The sequence below is a fragment of the Periplaneta americana genome, chromosome 14 (genome assembly GCF_040183065.1).
Source record: "Periplaneta americana isolate PAMFEO1 chromosome 14, P.americana_PAMFEO1_priV1, whole genome shotgun sequence".
NCBI classification, from domain to species: Eukaryota; Metazoa; Arthropoda; class Insecta; order Blattodea; family Blattidae; genus Periplaneta; species Periplaneta americana.
Window position 1 is genome coordinate 25,557,024 of NC_091130.1, and position 24,534 is coordinate 25,581,557.

General features: G+C 35.1%; 1 protein-coding gene across 2 annotated transcripts; it reads right to left on the reverse strand.

Annotated features, from left to right (window-relative positions):
- Window positions 1-431: 431 nt before the first annotated feature.
- Window positions 432-19,548, reverse strand: asrij (OCIA domain-containing protein asrij). Of its 2 annotated transcripts, none has more exons than XM_069845104.1 (6): window positions 19,370-19,548; window positions 14,640-14,763; window positions 12,772-12,955; window positions 10,715-10,854; window positions 2,966-3,086; window positions 432-698 (listed from the first exon to the last, which is right to left on the reverse strand). In XM_069845104.1, exons 1-6 carry the CDS (start codon window positions 19,454-19,456, stop codon window positions 569-571), a joined length of 786 nt encoding a protein of 261 aa, XP_069701205.1. In that variant the 5' UTR covers window positions 19,457-19,548; the 3' UTR covers window positions 432-568. The 2 variants fall into 2 exon arrangements, with proteins under 2 accessions (XP_069701205.1, XP_069701206.1); XM_069845105.1 differs by lacking the exon at window positions 19,370-19,548 and adding an exon at window positions 19,226-19,365.
- Window positions 19,549-24,534: the final 4,986 nt, after the last annotated feature.

Sequence of the window (24,534 nt, forward strand, 5' to 3'; positions counted from 1 at the left end):
TCTTGATATAACCTTGAAATTGATTTAGACATTGAAAAACGAGATGACAAATTGAATGTATTTGAATATTATTTACAATTAACGCTAATTATTATAGTAACAGAACATAACCTTCTGCGACAGTGTTGGATTTCCAGCCTCCATGACGTTTCACTAGTTGTCTTTCGATTGCATATCTGAGAATAATCGATACTTGCGCTTTCATATTGCTACAATGGTGTTTTCTGATTGGTGGAACACCTGAACTTTAATGAATAGGTGTACTTTAATGAGGTCCATTAAAGGGCTGCTACCAGGTGTATAATTACTACATTTCGGCATGGTCGAGCATAAAGTATTATATATTTTTGTATAGTTTTTTACTTACTCCACATCTTAAAGCATCTTAAAGTAAATGGAAAGGAAAGGTTAATTGAATTAAAATCCATTAATTTCAATTGACATATATATTTGCTTCTACACAATATTGTAGACTAAAAGGCAGATTTAAAAAAAGTGTCTAGTACAAAGCCAGTCTTATTCCTGAAGACACAATAACCCAAGCTGCTATCTTCATATGCAATGCTACCTACTTCTCCCACACATCGCCATATCTGTTCTTTTCCTGGTTCCACGTCGGTGGAGGACTTGGTGTTGAGTCTGGAGGAGGTCCTCTTGGATGGACAGCAGTTGGAATATCTTCAGGGGTAGTAATACCTCTGTAACAAAAGATTCACTTGACTTGCTTGGTTTTGGGTCATTGTCTTACTTAAGTAATATTGAACAGGACCAATGTTAGTGCAATCTTTTATATGATCTCAGCCAGAATACAGAATTTATATCAAAATTAGTTTATAGAATGCAGTTATCTAATTTCTAACAATTTACCTTACTTACTTACTTACAAATGGCTTTCAGAGAACCCGGAGGTTCATTGCCACTCTCACATAAGCGCATTATCGGTCCCTATCCTGAGCAGATTAATCCTACAATCATATCCCACTTCCCTTAAATCCTTTTTAATATTATCCTCCCATCTAAATCTCGCCCTCCCCAAAGGTCTTTTTTCCTCCGACCTCCCAACTAATACCACAGTCTAGTATATACAGTACTTACTAAATATGCAAACATAGACAGTTGAAATATGCATCCATAGATAGTTGCTCACCACCAGGATCGCTACTATCGCCTCATCACAGATTCTTTCCCTAGCAGACCATAAAATGTATTGTACTTTCGATATAGTGTTCTTTTGAAAAAATTAACACCTTCCTTCCACTATTGAAATATATAAGGTTTATATATTATTTTCATAAAATATATATTATATTCTATAAACTCACCTTCCTGGATCTTTCAGAAGAAGGATAACTCTAACCCATTTTTCTTACAATTTATAGTACTACAAACGTCTTCTTGTCCCATATTATTATTCAAATTATTGTATTTTAGCCATTTACATTTATTACAACCGATAACGAACATTTCACAGTTTACATAGCTTTTAACAAAAATGCGAAATACGGCACAGTCAATGCTTTTTGGATCTAGACCAGGCCGTAATGGTTGTTCGGGTTTTCTATTTCAGTGTATGGAGCTCAGTGAAATATTATATTATAACTTTATTGCTTATCATTGCTAAGCTTTATTTAGTGTAATGTGTCCATAAGTTCCGTTTACTTCTTGTTGCATAATATGTTGCAGAAATAATTACGAAACTGTGTTATTTTAATGTGAAGAGAATTTTACATGTTAACATAATCTGTTCGCGTCAACATTTCAAGTTTAGAATGGAAGCTATTTTGAGGTTTAATAAAAAAGAATTTATATTGTGATTTAAATTTAGCACATCTACCTTCCTTAATTGCAGACAGAAAATTTACCATACCACTCCTATGAAATTAGTGTACATACAATTGTGTTACTTGGTTTCTTAAGTAGTAGATAAATACAATAATTCATTACTCAATTGTAGTACTAAAATACAGACAAATTGAATGTCCGAGGCATCATACATGACATTATGCTTAATTACAATGTATGATTACGAATTTAGGAATATAAGTTAAATATAGTAAACATACCTATAATTTTCATATGAATGGCAAGGCATTGGAGATCACTAAATTTAGATAGAAAGGGGCAACTGGTACAGTAAACATAACCTATAATTTCAACATATCTAAATATCCGTGCAGTGCAAATGAAAATTATTGAATCGTGCATAAATGAATGTACAAGAATTTCGCAATATTTAATCGAAATAAAGGCAGGTATTACACATACGAACAATGTTACATGGTCTGCCTTACGGCCTGTATTAGATCACGATGGCTGTGGCACAGTCTATTGTTCCTAGTACTCACAGTGCTCCAAGTGGCTAGCAACTATCACGAGATTAGCAAAAAATCATCCCAAGCTTCGTGAATGTATATAGTAGACAGTACTAATACTCTATATGCATTTTTAGATTCACCAATATGTGCTACATATCCTGCCCATCTCAAATATTTGGATTTAATGTTCCTAATTATGTCATGTAAAGAATACAATGCATGCAGTTCTGCGCTGTGTAACTTTCATCATTCTCCTGCAACTTCATCCCTCTTGACTCCATATAATTTCCTAAGCACTTTATTCTCGAACACCCTTAGCCTCTGTTTCTCTCTCACAACCAAGTTGTTCTCTGCTGTTTTATCGAAATGGATTATACTTTTTCATGAGTTTCACAACTATGCATTGAGATTGAAGAGTATCTGCTCTTCGAAACCATGCAACTGACTACTGCAATTAAAATTTCATTTTGTCAATAGAAACTTACATAGAGAGAAAGACATAGTTCTCTTATGAAGTTTTATTGATTGTTACACACTACTTTCTTTCTTGTCTAACAGTGAAGGGTGATTCAAACTCTAATGTTTTTTAAGACACATTTACAATGACAGAAACAGTCTTTCACATGAATTTTTGTAATTCTCAAACATACCGGAACGGCTTTGTTTTCTTCTGTTCATATTCCTCCCTGTTCTTTCTGCGCAGTTCCTCGTATGTTGCTGATCTGTGCTGAGTTCCTGGTGGAAGGCTGCTATCTTCTTCAAATGAGGGAGCTGCAATAGAATAAGAGAGTTGGTGAATGCAATCCATTCACTACAAAAGGTCTTTAAGGCACTTATCCACCCTTGGGAGAAACATTTGCAGTTTTTATCGAATTTTTAAAAGCTCTTTTCTCCCTGATTACTTGACACAACATTGAGGACTTTCACACAAAATAAACCCCTCAAATATTTTTGGGGGACAATTTTTGAAAGTGAAAGCTGAAATTTGTTGGTTTTAGTCCTTGGCTCATAGATTTTTGTTAGAACAAAATTTCTTTCACCGTCTTACTCCTAAAAGAACACAGAATATGCTGTGAAAACAGTTTTTTCTTTCTTATCCCATTAAAGAAAAATGTCATTTTACGTTTTGAAAATTTCAAACACAAAAATAAAAAAATTAAAATCTTATGGCCAGTTTTTCCAAGTAATGTTTAATTTGGCTTAACAAATGTTAAATTAACAGCTGGTTTATTTTTAACGTTTTGTTAAGATATTTTCCATTTTTCCAACATAATTTTGTTTAAAATAACCAACACTTAACTTTAACTGTCGTTAATACTATTCTAACTACTCTACAGCAGTTGGCAATGATTTTGCATATATAAGACAACTTCTTATTGGCTGATATTATTATTATTTAAATTCTGTACTATGGAGTAAGTCATGAAACATGTGTAAAATCGTAACCTATTACAGTAGCCATGATTCATACAGTACAAAGAATTGATAAATGAAAGTTGCATTGACTGCTATTGAATAATAATAATTATTATGTATGGTTACATTTTATAATGCTAAATATGAATTTCTGTTTAGAAAAATCTCAGCATTATGACCACCAGGTGACAATAATTACACGAATGTGTGTGTAGTCAACTGTACAGAAAACCCCGAGGAGAATTCCGTATCATATAAAATTCTCTAATTTAGGTTCATGCATAAATTATATGTAATTTCGTCCTAAAGAAGCAATTGCTGCTGAAACATTTTATTATTTACTCACTGAGTATTTTGAAGCACTATTGACATCGGCTATAGTTGAAGAGCTAGTAACATAGAATCTAGAGTTAATAGTAGCTAGTGAATTGAAACAAGTGGCCTATTTCAACTAGGTAACATACAACTGAGTTTTATTTTAAGACATGAAAGTGATTATTATAACTACATACCGGTACCTAAGAAATATTAGTAAATTAATACATAATGTGCATTCAAACATAACAAAACTTAATTGGTATATTAACTTTCATTTATTAGAATTATATTATAGCTAGCGATAAGATATGTTTGCACTGGCTTTAAAACAGAAGCGAAAGAGCTGGATTCTTGGAATTTATAATCGTTTTCTTTCCGATGGAAATTTAATTTTCCAGCAGGATAATCACCCCGCGCACACCGCCATAAATGTACAAAGACAGTTCATGGAAAAGCATGAAAAAGAGGATTGACAAATATCGAGACATCCCACCTCAAAATCCAGATCAATTCTGGGATCAAGTTCTGGTACCTGGGAAGATTTCGCTAAGGATCAGAACTATTTCCGCGATCTGGTGGACTCAATGCCCCAAAAATGCCAGACAGTGATAGACGCCGATGGCATGTGGACAATGTATTAGATCCACATGTGTATTTCTTTTATTTTTCTTTAATTTGTTTATCTTCGTTTTATTTCGGGAAGAAAATTGATCTCCCAAGAGTTTTTTTAAATTTTCCTAATGGAACCAGAGTTGCGAAATAATAAGTTCTACTACACAAAATTATAAAAATGAAGAAAGGTAACATGTATAAAAATTAGTTACGTTAAAAAAAAAAGTTATCGCCGAGAACCGAACACGGGCCCCTGGGGTGGCAAGCCAACACGCTACTGACTACTCCATCTGGGTACCATGACGTAACCAGCGCGACGAGGCACATATAGCTGCTAGGCTTGAAGTCTACGGACACAGCTCACATACAAACGTAATCATGTAAATATTTCAATGTTCAGTACTAGTTAATGTTTCATTTGGACTGATTTACTGAAGCTTGGTGACACCGTCCCTTACTCTAAACATTCCTCAAAGAGAAACATAACATGTTACTTTCACAACTTTTGTCTGAACAGCTGTGGTGTTATCCGCCATGTTTAACTGTTTGTTAAATGAGTTAACGGCCTGAAATCCTACATTTAAAGTTAACAAACGGTTAAGAATCTGTTAAGCCAAACTGGTGTTGAACAAATGGAAAAACTGTATTTAACAAACTGTTGAAGGTTTAACAGTCGTTAAGTCTTCTAACAATACTTGGACAAACCGGCCATTAGAGTTTTAAATTAACGTTTTTAAGCAGTAAGACACTGTTTGTATAGTCACAACGCTGTTATTCCCGGCGTGACTCCTTCTCTTTGCTTACGTCTTAGGAAGTCAAGGCTCTATAAAGTCTAGGTAGGTAGTATCGTTCGCCATTTTTGTTCTTTCGTTGCCGAGCTACCACACTTGCCACACCGTTAAACATTATTATGTCGTAGCTCCTATGATAATAAATCAAACGCACTGTAATTGAGCAAATAATTGAGCGGCAAATAACGTCTTCGCGTGCTTTCTGCGAACGCCAACGAAAGAGCCAAAATGGCGGGCCTTTATATTAAGTATTTATCGAGCCTTAAGAAATGAATAACGTCTTCATCAGCAAATCACAAGACGCACACATTTAAATGTAGCCGACCTGCAACGTGATTGGCTGCCAGAAATTAGAGCGACTGGACTATAGTTTGGCATACAGCTACATTAATCAGCTTCATTTTGGTGCAAGGATGATGAAAACATCTCAATTCTAAGTGCACTTAGTGTTAACATTAGTTTTGTAAAATTCTGTAAAACTGAACATGGAGAAAAATCATCTACTGTACATCTTGAGGGTATGAAAAATTGTAAAACCAAATACAAGCTTCCTGACTATATGAAGAATAATACAGTCAAACTCTAACGCCAAATTCGAATTATTATTAAACAAATAATATAAAAAACTGACAGAATATGACTTAGTTAACTTTATTAATGCATAAAAGTATTGTTAGTCCTATACTCCCCTTGCCTAAGTGGACTCGTCCAGTAACCATTATAAATAGTGTGATGTCACTCCTCACTCGTCATTCTTAAGTAATGAGAACAAGTGACATCAGATGTTCAAGGTTTTAATAATAATTATTATTATTAATATATAATTTAAAATCAATAGCAGATAGGTATTCAATGGAAATTTCTAGACAAGTCTAAAGTTATGGCTTTTACGGAAAAGAACCAATACCAAGCAAAATTTGTATAAGTAATCTTGAATTATTAATAGAAGAGGGATATCATCCTCAGAGTGGACCAATGCCATAAAGATGTCCACAAACATCGCAGCAGTACGATCGGTGCCAGGTCGTTCCTTTCAAGATGAAAACTGTCGTCATCCAGGATGCAGCGAAGTAGAAACCCTTGGGCATGTTTTGGGTTAATGCCATAAAGGAGAACTACTGAGGAACAATCGCCACCATAAAGTGAGAAGCTCCATCGTAACCACTCTTCGGAAGGCAAAGTGGGAGGTTTGCGAAGAAGTGCACTGCTTGGCTAAGAATGGGTCAACGAGAAGAGCAGACATTGTAGCCATCGATCGCCGGAATCAAAGAAGCCTCGTTCTTGACCCCACTGTCCGTTTTGAGAAGGATTATCAACAAGCCAATAACATTAACGATAAAAAGAAGTCTATTTACAACCCATGTATTCCTCACTTCAGTGAGATACAGAATGAATATTAATACATGGGAAGTGAAAGGACTTCTTTTTGGCGCTAGGGGAACTTCATTTAAGTTAACCAAAACCATTCTCCTTTCTCTTAAATTTTCTAATGAGGACAGTAACAAAATTTGTCTAATGGTATTGAGAGATTCATTATCCATTTTACACAATCACTTGTATAATACTATGTAATTTTTTTTTTTACTTCATTTCATTACTCTTCAATGTATTTTCATCTCATGTTTCTCCGAAATCAAATTGTACTTTATTTTTAAATTTATCATTGTTCTGTATTCTCTCCGCAATCATATTGTATTTTTAATTTAACCTCTGCTTTGTATTCTGGATCCTAGTGGTCAGCCATAGATTTCGGTCAGATGTCCCAAATTGTGGAATTTGTGTGTGTGTAGAAGGAGTGAATGAATTCAGTTCTCTTGGTTATAAAATATCATTTATGGCAGAATCAGATATAGCAGACAAAATTCTTAAATTTAATAAAACTATGGGTATCTTCAACAACATTATGAAACCATCCTTAGTCCAAAGACATACACGCCTCCGCCTCTATAAAACCTTGGCGAGACCTGTTCTATGTTATGGGCAGTGAGGCTTGGACTCTTTGAAGATGTGATGAAAATCACATTACTGCCAGTGAAATGAACTTCATGTGCCATACAGCAGGTTATACGAAATGGAACGGGAAAAGAAATGAAGATATCTTGAACGAGCTCCAAATGATACCTGTTCTGGATCACATACATCAATACGAAAGCAATTGGCTCCAACATGTAAATCGAATATCAAACAGTGGAATACCAAAAGCAATCCTGGATTATAATCCAATAGGAAGTCCTCAAAAACAATGGAAAGAAAATTTTGGTAGACCGTAACAGTTCTTCAAAGGACTACAACCTGTGAGAATGAAGATGATGATAATTAATATACTTCTGTTTTTTCTGTGGATCGTACTAGTGCAGATGGTGATGTCACAGTATTAATAGAAAGTGTGACCAGGGGCCTATTCCGCCACTTACTAACTATACAGGGTTATTCATAAGTCCGTGAGACATTTTGAAGTTTAATAAAGAATAAAGTATGCAACATATCACGGTAATTGACATGCCGATAAACGTAAAGGTAAAAGTTATCCCCGTCACATGCCATGAAGGCACTTGGGGGGCATGGAGGTAGAGCCCCATGCTTTCCACGACCTCGGCACTAGAATGAGGTGGTGTGGTCGGCACCACGCTCTGACCGCCTTTTACCCCCGGGAAAGACCCGGTACTCAATTTTATAGAAGGCTGAGTGAACTTCGGGCCGTTCTGAAAGTTGGGCAATGAGAAAAAATTCTGTCACCACCTGGGAAATTGACATGCCGATAGAGAGAGAAACTCTCCAAGTTTTTTTAATAAGAAAAGTCTGCTCTTAGTTGCCATGATTTATTGCTCGGTGGCAACAGTTATAATAATGGCAAAATGACGTTTGCTAAACGTGAGCAATCATTTTGTATGTTGGAATATGCAAGGACCTCGTCAAAGATTTGAAGTAGACGGTTTCGCTGACTTGTTCATCACGACAAAGCAACTTTTCATCTCTCCAGAAAAGTGAATCGGTACAATGTGCGCATATGGGGAACTGAAATTTCCCGCGCAGTCATTGAGCCTGTGCGAGACTCACCTTAGGTGAATGTCTTCTGTGTGATTTCGAAAGAGAAGGTGTATGAGCCATTTTTCATTGTAGAGCCCATTGTCACTGTTGGACATGTTACAAAACTGGCTGATGTCTCAGCTGAATGAAGACAGCAATGATTACATCTCTCAGGAAGATGGATCTCCCTGTCACTATCACAACAACGTGCGAGAGTATCTTAATCAAAATTTGCCAAAGAGATGGATCGAACACACAGGACGAGAAGATGACGCGTTAATAAAGTGGCCACCACGATCACCGGATTTAACTCCATGTGACTTTTTCTTGTGGGAGTTTATGAAGAATACTGTCTATGTACCTCCTCTCACCGCTGATCTCCAGGAACTTCGCCACCAGATTACAGCTGCCATGGCTCTACTGTCTTCGCGCTACGAGTTGGCGCGGGGAGTAGATAGGCGGGACGGGGGAACTTTACGCTACACTCTGACCTGAAAACTTCGCCCACTTACTTGGCTACACAGGAACGGAGTCAGACATAAAAGATTCCGCATCTTCGGTGCTGTCGCTATGACTATCATCATCACATTTTTCAAAATTTCTGGAGTATGATCTGTCCATGATAATCGTCTGTTTATGTTCCAGCCGTGTATATTAATTCGAATCTCTCAACAAAGCCATTAGGCCCACCGCCCCCATCCTGATGGACAACAATGAGTGTTCTGGACACATTTGCGGTAGTCAAAACTCCCGTAACATTTTTATCGTGCCAGAACTTGGGAAACGTTAAATTGGTAGGCCTATCTATCCGCATTTCGTCCAGATACAAAATCGGTTTTTCCTCTTTCCTAAGCTTTCTTATTTGCTGTAGATATCTTCACGTATTCTAATTTACAGTGCTTTCCTCAATTTTTTTTGCTGCACACTTCTTCCACCTGAAATCCTTTTTCTTTAGTATTCGTCTTAATGTTGTCTTTCATTTCAAATCAATTTTCTCTTGTAAAAGGGTAGACGTTTGTTGCAGCTTGGTACTATTTTTTTACTTTTTATTTAACGACACTGTAATAACTACTAGCTTCTTCAGTGTCGATTGAATTGATGATGGCGAGATGGTATTTGGCGAAATGAAACCAAAGATTCGCCATAGATTACCTGACATTCGCCTTCCGCTTGGCAAAACCTCGGAAAAAACCCAACCAGGTAGTCAGCGCAAACGGGAATCGAACTCACTCCCGAGCACAACTGCAGATCAGCAGGCAAACGCGCTACCTCCTGAGCTACGCCGGTGGCCCTCTTTCTTTTTCAAATAAAAATTCTCAATTATATCTTTTTTGTCAATCTCCCGTCGAAGTCATCTACATTTGCGTTTCGGTAGTCTGGACGATTACATTTTTTTTCTCCCTCAGGTGTCGACAACGCACTTTCTTCTGTGCAGTCTTTCATTTCATTCCTTATACGCTGTATTGTTCTTGTGGATAGATTAGAGTACTTTTCTACCTTTGCTGTAGGTTTCGTAAGAGGAATGCAAAGGCACTGTTGTTGTTTTTCTTCATCAGAGAATTATTTTGCACTTCTAATAATATTCCTTTCTTCGCTATAGATTGTCAATCCTTGTTTCCTCTTTGTCGACATATTTACAATAAACAAAAAACTGCTATAAACCTAAATAACAGTATACAATAACATAAATTCTATTAACTATATTATTATCAGCACTATTAACATGAAAAGCAAAGGATAACTAAAGCAATACAAGATTTGTGGTATACTGAAAACAATTGTCTTGTTGAAACTAATAAAACACTACAGTAAAAACCCCACTATTATTTTCACAAAGTCGCAAAGACTCATAGACACGTGCAGTAGATGTTTGTGAAACAGGAATATTGCAGTGAACAGCGCGGTGCGCATGCGCGACTGTTTCCCCTCCGCCCCGTCTAAGTACTTCAGCCGCCTTCTCCTGGCATGACAACAGTAGTTAACTGTGACATGCTGGAGCATGTATGAGGCAAGATGGATTACCGCATGAATGTATGCCGTATTAGCAAAGGTGGACACATTGAGCATCTGTGAAGTATGTAACAAAACTTGGAGAGTTTCTTTTTATTGTAGTGTAAAGTAATTTGTTATTCATTGTGTAGTTTAGAAGTTATGAATTGTTTTAATGTTTCACGGACTTATGAATAGCCCTGTATTTAGTTTCTATCATCCACAATAATCGAGACAAAAACTCACAATCCAAGGTTGGGCGATGAGAATCATCCAGTCCCTCGTTGTATGGTCGGTCCGTATCTAGATCATGATGGGGGCCAACGTCTGAGTAAGTTTCGGTTTCAGCAAATGAAGGCATGGGGAATCCTGGGTCCATCGTAATTCTGAGAGCAGAAATACAATAATGAGGTTAACTAACACTGCTACAACAAGCTTGTCTATCTCAGTAATCAATCCATTAAACAAGAAGGACCTCGAAAATCTGACGTGGCAAAATTCAGTCCCTCACTTAGCATGATTACGTTAACATTGATGCCAGAAACATATTCTGATTTTAAGAATCTAACACTGCGAATTAAATAGTTTTGTGCGAGATCATACGTATTTGCTTGCTTTCCGCACACAACCAATACGCGGTAAGTGTGAAATACCACATTCAGTATTCCCAACGTAACACACATAACAATTTCCCTATTCTTACTGCTTAAGCGTCGTATTCATTTTATTGCTTTGGGTTTTTAACATATTATTTTTAAAGACGTTCAATATAGTAATAAATATAAATTGGAAATTTTACCACTCCAATTTCACCTAAATTGCACTGTTAATTATTGTTTTTAAATATTTGCAAAAATTAAGTAAACTCTACAACACCACAAAAGTTACTGCATTTGTAATGCAAGTAACATTAAGGAAGCCGTGAACAAATCAACAAGATTCCAGACTCAACATAGACTGGGGGAAAAAAAAGACAGACGTATATCACGGCCTGCTGCAGTATAGTAAACACAGAAAACATTTTATAGGAACAATGTTGAAGATAGATATATTTGTTTTCCAAAGTTGCCGTCATTGAACAGAAACCAAGATAGAAATTTCATTCATTGCAACTAATTAGAAATTCCTCTTTCAGGTATGTAATAAACGATCTTCGCACAAAATAATGTACGATACACGAGCGGTATGTTTGTTTTCATGTTCTCGGAAATTAAAAAAACTCAACTACGTTTCGCTTTTTCAGTCTTTTCCTCGAACATGAAAACGTCAACATACCGCTCTTGTAACGCATATTACTATTGTGAAATGTGCCCTATGGAAAAAAATTATAAATGCAAAATAATCACTTTTCTGGAGTCTTTTATAGTACTGCTACAGGCCAATTTATTTTGTGCGAGATCGTGCATATTTGCTTGTTTTCCGCACAGAACCAATACGCGGTAAGTGTGAAATACCACATTCAGTATTCCCAACGTAACACACATAATAATTTCCCTCTTCTTACCGCTTAAGCGCGACATTCATTTTACTGCTTTAGGCTTTTAACATATTATTTTTAGAGACGTTTAACATAGTAATAATTATAAATTGGAAACTTACCACTGCAATTTCACCTAAATTGCAATATTAATTTTTGTTTTTAAATATTTGCAAAAATTAAGTAAAGTCTACTACTCCACAAAACTTATTGCATTCCTGATACAAGTAACATTAAGGAAGCCGTGAAAAAATCAACAAGATTCCAGATGCCGATGTTATTACTGCAATATGTTATATAAATAATATTGTTAAAAATAATATTAAAATGAAAAATAAATCATTACATAACCTTACCGTTTGTTTTAAGTTCGCATTTATAGACTTGGGGAAAAAAAAAAAGACAGAAGTATATCACAGCCTGCTGGAGTATAGTAAACACAGAAAACATTTTATAGCAACAATGTTGAAGAAAGATATTTTGGTTTTCCGAAGTTGCCGTCATTAAACAGAAACCAACATGGAGATTTCATTGCAACTAATTAGAAATTCGTCTTTCAGGTATGTAATAAACTATCTTCGCACAAAATAATGTACGATACACGAGCAGTATGTTTGTTTTCATGTTCTTGGAAATTAAAAAAGCTCAACTACGTTTCGCTTTTTCAATCTTTTCCTCGAACATGAAAACGTTAACATACCGCTCTTGTAATGCATATTACTATTACCGTAAAATAGGGTTCCCATTTAAAACAAATGAAACATTTCTAATTCAAAACTATGACGTGACAGTGCAGCATCATTAATGTGATGCAACTTATACTCACGACTCCTGGAATCCACCTTGACGCTTCCTTTGACGAAGCATTTCTGCCAGTTTGCTGTTCGGCAGCTGCATTATCATTTCTGTGCATTTCGACTGGTAAGAAAATTTACCTAAGAAGTAGCCAACAATGACTGCAACAGTGACTTTGGGAGCTGCGCCCCATCGAGCATGTGGCTTCAAGTACCCTACAAAAAAAAAAAACACACAAAACTAATTCAACTGAAAATAAAAATCGATTTCGGTGCGATATTTACAGGATGACCCATAAGTAATGTCATTAATTTCAGGGGGTTATTCTTTGAGAAATTTCAAACAAAAAAGTTCAATACAATTTTTGCTCATTTTAGCTTTCTTTTCGAGATAAAAAAATGTTTTATCTGAAACATTTCGTAGCATGTTTCAGGAAAGCATTGGTTGAATTCCCAATTTTCTCAGTCAATTTAAGACAGCAGAGTATTATGATGATAAATAATTTAAATAATTTTAATTTTGTCCTTTAAATGTGCAAATATTTGACTCAAACAAATGTAACATTTTAAAATTCCTTTTTGGAACAAAAAGTTACATTTGTTCAGATCAAATCTCTGCACCTTTAAAGAACAAAACTAAAATTCTTTCAGTCATTTAGAGCTATTATCATAATACATTACTCTCTTAAACTGACCGAGAAAACTGGGAATTAATTCAGTAGCTTTCTCAAAAAACGAGCTATGAATATTTGATATAAAATAATTTTTTTCTCGAAAAGGAAACAAAAATCAGCACAATTGCATTACACTTTTTTGTTTGAAATATCTCAAAGAATAACCCCCTGAAATTAATGACATTACTTACGATTCACCCTGTATAATTTGCATTATACGTGTAGTCTCTGTCATGTTTGTGAATCCTTGTTATTGTCACAGTCTAGTATATACAGTCGCGAAGCTCAATATGTAGTAAATATGCAGACATTAGTTGCTCACCACTAGGATCGCTAATATCGCCTCATTACAGGCAATGCAAAATAGTACCGTCACAGTCTATTGTTTCAAGCACCCTCAAAACTCAAGCTTCGTAACTGTATATGTGTTACTGTGTTAAAACTCTTTTTGTGAACATGGCAAACCCAGAAGTATATATTTTTTGTAATGTTAGATGTAATTTTATTTAATATTATTATATCTAAACAGATTTTATTTATTCTATACGGTTATTAGTTGCAAGTTAAATCATTTCTATTAAAATCATTGTTATTTTAAGGTAAAGATTTTGTTATTTAATCCATTTTGAATCTTGCGTACACTACTTTTAACACTTGAATATAAGTAATTGCTTAACTAGTGGACTTACTCGTGTTAATTATGTAAGTCTGTAGGCTCTGAGGATGGTGTGATGAAGTACCGAAACAGCTGTAAGCCACACAGACTTACATAATTAACACAAGTCCGCTAGTTAATCAATTACTTGTTATTTAAATTGTACAAAAGCACCCTTATTCCATCCAAGCTACCTATATATGATTACCTATTTGCTAGAAATCCAATACAGAAGTAGAAAATCCCGCTATATTACAGCCAGCCAGAGCAACTTGGTCATATCCCCTCATCTAACCTTACTCAACTTCCAACTGGCAGTGATAAACTACCATAGCATGGATATAAAAGGAAATACCGAAAATCTAATATATTTATTCATTTTCTTAGGTATAGTTTGGTTAAATTTAAATTATATTACTCAACTTGTGATAGGGTAGAATAGGATAGGATGGAATAGGTTAGAGTAGGGTAAGGTTCGGTTTGCTTAGGTTAGTTCAATGGAAATAGTTTTATCTTTGTTACATTAAACTTCCAATGAAGTCACAAACTCCGTGAATGTTATCTTACCCACCTGAATGAACGCCATAATAAGTCCCAATACCCAAAATGCTTGCTATCGGGATGCAACGCTGGAAAAAACTATCTCGGTTGCATTGTCTCAATACCCGTAGCTCTTCATTTGAAAAGCGATATTGCTGAAACAAGCAAAGCAGCAATAAATATAGGCTACTCACATATACACAGTTTATAGAACTATCTTCACGTTTCTATCGCCTGTTTGACTTTATCTCCCAACAGTATTCAAAAGCCTGCTAATTCTTTCCCTTCTATCTTCTTTCTAATTAGAACTAGCTTTATTACATAATTATATTAAGTTTTGTTGTATGAAAGCCAAGTATAGGGATGAGTAAGGACAGCAATAGGTTAGAGGTTGCTTGATTAGAATTTCTAAGGAAAGATTATTTTATATTGTAATGAATAGGCTTTATTTGTTATTAATAACTGAAATCTAAACTATTAGATTAGATCTGTTTAGAAAAGGTCGAGTTACGATTATGTAAACGAGATTGCTTAAGCTTACTTAAAAAAGGTTAGGTTATGTTATGCTTATTTAGTAAAGGTTAGGTTATGCTTAAGAAAAATTAGATTATGCTTGCTCAGAAAAGGTTAGGTTATGCTTCTTCAGGAAAGTTTACATCATGCTTTCTTAGGAAAGGTCAGATTATGCTTGCTTACTAAAGGTTAGTTTTTTTTTTTTTTAATTTATTGAGTTCGCCTGAACAAGTATAACTCATTTATGTAGCAGCTATACAAGAACACATACATATGTTGTATAATATAATTTTAAAAAGTAATGAAATTGCACTCTGTGGAAAACATACAATATCTCAAGAATTAAAGAAAGAAAGCAAATAAGAGCAAAGAGTAAAGTAACAAAGTTTTGAGCAGAAAAAAGAAAAAATTTGAAACCATGAAATAAATAAATCAACTGAGACTTGAAATAAATATTCTTCCCAAAAACGTTTTTTCAAACAATTCTTAAAACACAAGAAATTTGGTAAAACTCTGTATTTTAAAGAAAGTTGGTTAAAATTTATTAAAAATGCTTAATCCCTTTTGTTTCATAAGTTACTGAGCCATGCTAAGAAAAAAATATTTTTTTTTTTCTTTTTGTCTTGTTACATAAGTATGTATGCATACATTTATTAAACTGAAATATAATATTGCTATGTATTAAATTGTTAATAACTTTGTACCTACATGAAAATAGCAGCACCTAATTTGATAATTAATTCAAGGTAATTTCATAGAAGACGGGCACTTGGTTGAATGTAGTAAGTATTACCAACGTCTTTATTTCAGAGTTAAATGTTAGTGATCTTTTAGTGACTTTTACATGTTAGTTCTAGGTTTTTGTACTAGGTGTCGCCGTGATTTTCTTTTAATTTTATTGGTTATAGTTGTCATTTGTTCTAGAATTTTCGTTAATTTTGAATGGATAATGACGTTATCAGTTGTTCTTGGTTGTTTGACGTGAGTGGTGTTATGTTGTGTCTGATGGCTAAAGCTATTGAAAGTTTCTCATTTTATGATTTTTGTTATTTTCTTTCGATTTGATTGGTTATAGTTATCATTTATTCTAGAATTTTCATTAATTTTTCATGGATAATGACGTTGTCCTGTTGTTCTTGGTTGTTTGACGTGAGTGGTGTTACATTGTAGATTTGTCTGCATTTGTCGAATGCGCATCATCATGCTTACGAAAAGCCACTTTTCAGTGCCAATAATTTATTTTGTGTGCACAAGGTTGGAATTTTGAAGTAAGAGGGAAAGGAAGGAATCCGTGTTCTGAAATTTATTAAATTTTGTGTCTATTTTGGTTTAGTTCTTTCGCTGGTGAAGAAGGATTGTGTTGAATGTTGAGAAGAAAACTGTTTTTCTGTGGTTTAAAGGAATTATTTACTGAATTTTCTGTAGAAGTTAAGATGTAATAAGTGTTCGAAAAGAATTTCATTTAGTGTAAACACGTGGTTTATTTATGCAAAGTTGACTGTACGACAAAGTGTTGGTTTAGTTCTTTGTTGCCTGCATGGTTTAAGTTTAGATTGCCTTAAAGCCTGTGTCATTTATACTGGAAGTGAAGAGGTTGTAGTTGAAGACGTCGATGAGAATTGAATTTTATTTCATAAGATGATAAACTATTATGTTTTGTTTTGTGTTTTAGTGATTTTTGGGGGTGAAGTGCGGACGAAAACTGCCAGAAAAGTACTACCAACTATGAAGTTCGAATGCCACCAAACGCCAAAAAAATCAAAGGCGAAAAATTAAATATATTTTCATTTTTTTGGAGGGCTTGTTCTTCTTTAAAAATATGAATATATATTTGATTTTTCATCTTTGATTTTGCGATGTTTGGTGACATTTGGACTTCGTAGTTGGCAGAACGTTTTTGGTAGTTTTCGTCAGCCATGTTGGATTTTGCCCGTCTTCTAGGAAATTACCTAATTCAAGTGGTAGAACGAAAGAAAATTTATATAGATAGGGCCTATTTAACTGGAGTCAAATGATGAAAACCTAATAGATTTCTTAAAGCTTTATTTTGAATAATTTGTAAAGGTTATGTTTCTTTAGGAAAGTTTAGATTATGCTTGCTTAGAGAAGGTCAGATTATGTTTATAATGAAGGATGTATAGAATAGAGAAAAATTCTCTTTGGCACCGGTACTCAAACTCGGGTTTTCAGCTCTACATGCTGATGCTTTATCCACTAAGCCACACCAGATTCCAGTTTCAATGCCGGATCGGATCCCCTCAGTTTAAGTTCTACCTCTCAGTTTTCCCTTTGGTGGCCTACCCTCATGTACTGTGTCACAGAATATGTGACATTGGCACAATGTCCAACACACTATGTACAGAGGTGCACTCAGAATTCCTGCACTGAAATACCGTAAAATGGGGTGAATAGGATCAGTGGGGGTGAATAGGATCAAAACTTTATTCTTGGCAATTGAGCGGGAAGACAGTCATTGCTTACTAGAACAATAATAGTAACCAATGACTGTGATCCCGCTCAAGTACAGTTTATAACAAACTTTATAACCAAGAATAAAGTTTTGATCCTATTCGCCCCCACTGATCCTATTCACCCCGTTTTACGGTACCATATGTATTTCGGTACATCATAATAATGCGATATGCGTAAGTAACCACTTAGTGATTCAACATGGCACTCATCCCGTCGGATCCTGGCCAGTTAATCACTTGTAATGAATGCACCTCTGTACACAGTGCATTAGTTTGAAGGCTGGAGGGAAAAAGATCTATGGGGAGGCCGAGATGTAGATGGGAGGATATTAAAATGGATTTTAAGGGAGGTGGGATATGATGGTAGGGAGTGGATTAATCTTGCTCAGGATGGGGACCAATGGCGGGCTTATGTGAGGGCAGCAATGAATCTCCGGGTTCTCTAAAAGCCATAAGTAAATATTTCTTTCTGTCCGGGTTAAATCTTATGTAGCATAGTTTGAAAGACGTTTTCAGATACAAGTTAACTGCAACCACCTATAAATTATACCACTAGTAATAGGTTTCTTTAAGAAATTTTTGGTAGAGTTTTCGTAAGAAAAGTTTGGGTGTATTAGGTTAGATTTAATAAGGGTAACTTATTAAGAAGGGCCTGAAGTGAAGTACCGGCAATGACACAAGGACCCCATGGCCTGACATAAGTAGGCCCTAAATGTTTTCTATTGCTAAAAAAGGTTACAAATATAACAGAAATACTGAAACATGTCAGGAGACAGCCGAAAGTCATGAAATCACCTATAATTCTATGTGTAGGTGATGTCACAAGACGAATGTCTTGATTTGAAGACATCTATAGGAACATCAATTTGCTCCTGAGACCTGAGAATTTGAGGAGGATTAAACAAATTTATACTCGTCTCTTGATTACGTAATTAATATCTGTGAATAAGGCATACTCTGGGCTAAAAAATAAACAAAAGAGATTTAGATCATTTTAGATTGTGGAAGAAGAAGAAGAAGAAGAAGAAGAAGAAGGAGGAGGAGGAGGAGGAGGAGGAGGAGGAATAGAGAAGAAAGTGAAAACAGTTAATTTTTTTTTAATTCGTGATATGAATCATTAAACTTCACACACATTACACACGGGAGAAAAAACGCACTTAAATCATTGAAACCTTGTCACATTTCTCGCCTTCACGTCACTTAGATATTCCCTCAACTAACCCATGAACATTGTTACATACCTCGGCCTCATATCACTTAACTATCCTCTAGTTTACCCCATCTAACCCATAACGAAATGTGTAACTTAGTGTTGGGAGATGTCGAAAATTGGCCTTTAATATTGAAAGTGGAAGAAAGCATCATAAGCAGCTAGTTCCAGTAAAAATGTATTTCTTGGGAACTATAGAACTATAGAGACTATTCCTGTTTTTAGGTTATTCTTACGTATAACCAATTTATAACGCTTTCAAACATTGCATAAGTGATAAATTTATTGCAACATCTATAGTATCATTTATACATTGTAGTGTACATAATGAAATGGTAATAAATAAAGTCTTGCCGTTGTAAATAAGTATAATATTCATAGATTGAAGTGAAAAATGAATTTAAAATTATGCAACTTCCTTACATCCTTAGGAGAACATTCCCTGTGCCTTCCCATTCCTGTTGATATCGCTATCCACTTCACTTATCTATTTGCGTTTAATGAATATTTACCTAGCCTTAACCTGACATCGTGAAATTCGTTATTACTTTAGGTTCTATTTTCTACCGTTGGTGATGGATGCTGCTGTCCGTAATGAGGTGGTTGTGTCGGCGTTCCACGACCTGAAGGCTCTGGTCCTGGATTACTGTCCATTATTGAAACAAATATTAAATTTTTAAAACATTAACCTGAAAATTTTAATACCAAGGGAGCCATCACGATAATTTATCGCAATATAGAAATCGAAAATCGTCCAAATCGATTTTGTGCCATTGTGTACATGTTTTTCACTAGATGGCAGTATCATATAATGTTATTTACCGATCCTTCTGGCAAATATTTGAATTACTCGTATTTCATTGTCTCAGGCTACGAATAAATAAATATCACCTGTATCATACACAATTTGCTTGTATACTTCAAATAATATTGTAATAATACTGGTGTAAACTTCGAACCGAATATTAATATAAAAAATAATGCATGAATGATACAACAGTCATTCATCTTAATTTTATGTGAACATTGCAAGGCCAAACATAAGCAAATATTTTTAGTTCGTGAGATTTTGCCTGATGGATAAACATAACAATGCGAAAAAATACTCAAATGACTTGAATGATTATTTTCAGTAATACTTTCCTGCTAGTATTTAGTGAAAATGATTATAATTATTATATTATATTCTAAATTATAATTATTATAAACATATTGTGTTGGTAAATAAATAATTGAGATTGGCAATTAATTCGCGAGTACTTTAATGACATTCGAATTCTGCGGAAAGCAAGAACAAGAAACAAACAAGATACACTTATTAGGATCAATAGGTCGTATACTGCTAAGCTAAAGTGCGTTTCATGGAAAGAGAGGGATTATACCAAATTAGAAATCTGAGATCTTGTTTGTGTCATAGAACCATACAGTCCTTTAATTATGCTGAAGTAGAATCGAGATTATCATATGGCATATGCTTCTGAGAGTCAAGTTCGAAGATAAGCGATGTTTTTATTGCTCAGAAGCATATTGTGAGATGCATGATAGGTGTTGGTAATCGTACATTTGTAGGGAATATTTTAAGAGTTTTAATATTTTAACAATTTATGCTTTATATATTTTTAAGCTTATGGAATTAATAGATTCTAATAAGAACAATTTTTATCGAAATTGTGATTTTCATTATTACAACACTCGTTTTAAGGAACATTTTAATATTCCAGCACATCGATTGACAAGTTTCAACAAAAAGTACAGGGACATCATTTTATTTTTACTTCAATTTTTATTGTACCTGAGTTTTTGAATGTACTTCACACCCACCCCTTCTACGAATGAAGTTCAACCGTCTTCCACACAGATCGAAGTCACAGTAGCCTTACCGTCACAGTACGTTCCAAAAATATGTTCGCGTTTTCCAATGACGAAAGAGCTTTCAATATTGCATCATTTTCGCAAAGGTACTGTCGTCCATTTGCCTACGTCGCATTCCGGTTTTCCCCACCAGCTTCTATTCGCCTCTCGGTAAAGGCTAGTGGCTGGACTGTTTTAGCTCTTTTCTGAGAACATTAATTTCTGTTAGGAATTGGACATATACGTAATATTATACCCATACAACTGTTTAAAATAACTTAAATAACAGGCCTCGTTAAATAATTAACTGTCACGTGATTTCAATCCTTTCTACGATCCTGCGACATTATCACTTGGACGGACAGTAGATAGAATGTCTGAGTAATTTTATCTTTTCGGATCGAGCAGAAGTGAAGATTTAATTTACAGTACGTAAGGTACTCTTTTATAGCGTAGGTACATAATTATTTCAACATGAGTTAGGCCTACTAGTACGAAGGACGAAACTGGTAATTGGAATTACATACATTAATCGAAATGAACCGTCACCATTTTGAAAAATGTGTTTAAATATCCATATTATGATTATTTTTCAATTTAACTTCATTCTCTATAGTGTACGCTAATGTGCTATAGACACTCTAATATACACTGCATAATGAATACGTCCGCATGGATAGCTCAGTTCGTGAGTAAAAACACTCATTGTTAATACTGTACTGTATTTTGATTAAACAAAAACCTAATGAAAATTATCAAACTCAAAAGCTTGATATTTCCTAGTTTACGTAAATGGATGAATTACTTTTCTTCCCTCCTATACCTAGTAAAGTGATTTGTTTGTATATTACGCCATCGAACTCCAGTCATGGAAGGGGTTAGCAACCGTTGATTCAAAGGTATAGGCAGGTTAATATCAGAAATGTTAGTAAAAATAAAATGATGTCCCTGTATATGGTCTATGGCTTAAAAATATATAATGGTTTGCCTCATGAAATTAAAAATACGAATGATTTAAGATATTTTAAAAGTTACATCAAAAGAATTTTAACAAAATTCTGTCCCTACCCCCGAAAGAAAACAACAGTCACAATGGATGCACTCAAACTCGCCAAACAAACCTTCAACAACAGGAAGATTATGGCTGCCGTGTTTTGGGAACAAAAAGGTGCGTTGCTTATTGAGTTTATGGAACCAGGAACTACGATCAATGCAGCTGTTTACTGTCAAGCATGCCGACTTGTAGAATTCTTCTGATTTATGACAACGATCGCTCTCACAGTGCTACTGTAACCCAACAGCTTCTTCAGCAATTTCGATGGGAAGTGTTTGAACACCCAGCGTATAGCCCCGACTTAGCGCTGAGCAACTTCCATCTCTTCCCTGAACTGAAAAAGTGGCTATAAGGGCAGAGGTTCCAGACTAAACAGGAGCTTCAAAACAACGTTAAGGCCCATCTCAAATCACTGGTGGCAATATTCTATGGAGAGCGGACTGGAAAGCTCGTCCATAGAGATGACAAATGCCTCAATCTTCACGGTGATTATGTCGAAAAGTAACTAGGTTTGAACAGCACATAGCGTTTGGTAATAAATTTATTTTGTTATTTACACTTGTCTTTTTTTAATGGACCATCAAAGGTTGAAAAAAAACACACCTCGTATTTATTTAATTGAAATTAAATAGTTATTTAGATTGTGAAGTTTTGAAATGAAAGGCGGTATAAAGTTTTTCTTTTGAATCGCCCATACTATCACCCCTCAAAGTCTAGCCTGAATCACCATAATGTCTAGGTTATTTAAGTAGTACAATTGAGGCACTGACATGGGGAAGCATGTAAGTCACAAAAACGAAATTTTACAGGACAAGCAAAAATCGTTTGTGGGTCAAAGGAGATTACTTAACCCTAACGCCATCTTTGATGAGCTGCTGAAACTAAACGGATTCTGCTCGAGACATACTGGCTTTACCATGCCGCTGCACTGGTGTGGGTTCATACTACTTTATCCGTGGAAAAACGGATTTTCGATTTTTTGTGTCTTACATGCTTTCCCATGTCAATGCCTCAATTTATAAATTAAATCCAATGTTTAATTTTGTGGTTGCATAGAAAGTCTTCTGTGTATAATCCAGATCGAATATTTTTTTTATTCATCATGATTACACAACTTTTAACACTGTATCACTTCGGAATATGTATGGTAAGAACTTTCTTGTGTTAAATTTTAACGTATCTTGTTAACACGTTTCGACCTATTTTCGGTCATCTTCAGAACTGGTCGTTGTTGGTCTTGGCGCCTTTTGTTTCCTGTGTGGGTGTAGAGTCAAAGAGTGTATGTGTTTTGAAATTGAGTTGTGTGTTGAGAATATCGTTGGGGTGTGTTTTCGTGTGTCTGTATATTTCATATTGTTCTAATGTGTTGAGTTTCTGGCTTTCTGGTTGGATGTGCAGTATTTCCATGTCTCTGTAGGTGTGGTTGGCATTTGTGATGTGTTCTGCATATGTGGAGGTGTTTTGTAATTTTGTTATGGCTGTGATGTGTTCTTTGTAACGTGTTTGAAATGATCTGCCTGTCTGTCCTACGTAGAAGTTGTTGCAGGTGTTACATTTGAGTTTGTATACGCCTGTGTGGTTGTATTTGTTTGTGTGTTGAGATGTTTTTGTAGAGTGTTATTTGTTCTGTATGCGATGTTGTAATTTAATTTCTTGAATGAGGTTGCAATTTTATGTGTGTTTTTGTTTTCGTATGTTAGTGTGATGTATTTTTTGTGTTCTTGTGTTTGTGTTGTATTATTCTGTTTTTTTTTGTGGTTTTGTTTTGTCTTACGTATTATGTTGTCTATTATGTTGGGGTTGTATCCGTTTTCTTGTGCTATGTATTTGATTGTGTTTAGTTCTTCGTTGTCATCCTGTTGGTTCATTGGTATGTTGAGTAGTCTGTGTACCATTGTTCGGAATGCAGCTTGTTTGTGTTGTGTGGGGTGGTTGGATGTGTTTTGTATGCGTGTTGTTGTGGGTTTTCTGTATGCAGTGAAACCTCTCATTTACGGACATTGATGGGACGTAACAATCTGTCCGCATCTGGGAGGTGTCCTTTATTGGGAGGGAGGCTCCCCAATCTAACAGTAAATTTATAATATGCATTATGTATCCATTCACGCTATAAATGAAATGTATTACTGTAGTTTAATTCTAAATACATTATAATGTACTATAGTAAATTCTTTGCAACTTTGAACTACAGTAGATAAAACTGAAAAAGGAAAATACAGTACTGTGCCATGCAATTTTATTCTAGGTCTACAGTTATGCAGTACTGTAATTTACAGTTTTCAACTTAACCTTTAGGTTCAGGTCCCATGTCTCTGGAAACAGAACACTGATTGAAGTGAAGACAATAATCTGACTAACCCTATCATGTGTCGAATACAATTCCACGATCACCTTGCACCCATCGGACAGGTTAAATTTTATGACTGTTTATCCACGCGCTTCCAGCTAACAAGGGGCAGCCGGCTGGACTAGTGGTAGCCTACGACACACTTATTGTCTTCTTTCATGTTAAGGAATTTCTGTACAGTTCTCAAAACTAAATTTTCCATTTTTGTAACACATTAGGTCTTGAAAACCAAGTTCTGTCCGCAGTCAAGAGGTAAAGCAAGCTTTGGGGTTATGAAACAGCTGTCCGTGTCCGTGTCTGAGAGTGTCCGTAAACGAGAGTTAAATGTATTATTATTTCTATATTATTTCAGCTGGGACATAAAAATTGTCCGTATTTGAGGAGTGTCCGTATCTTGGGGGTGTCCGTAAGGAGAGGTTTCACTGTACTTTGAATGTGTGTTTGTTGTCTACTTTTGTTATTTGTTATTTTTTTATTTTG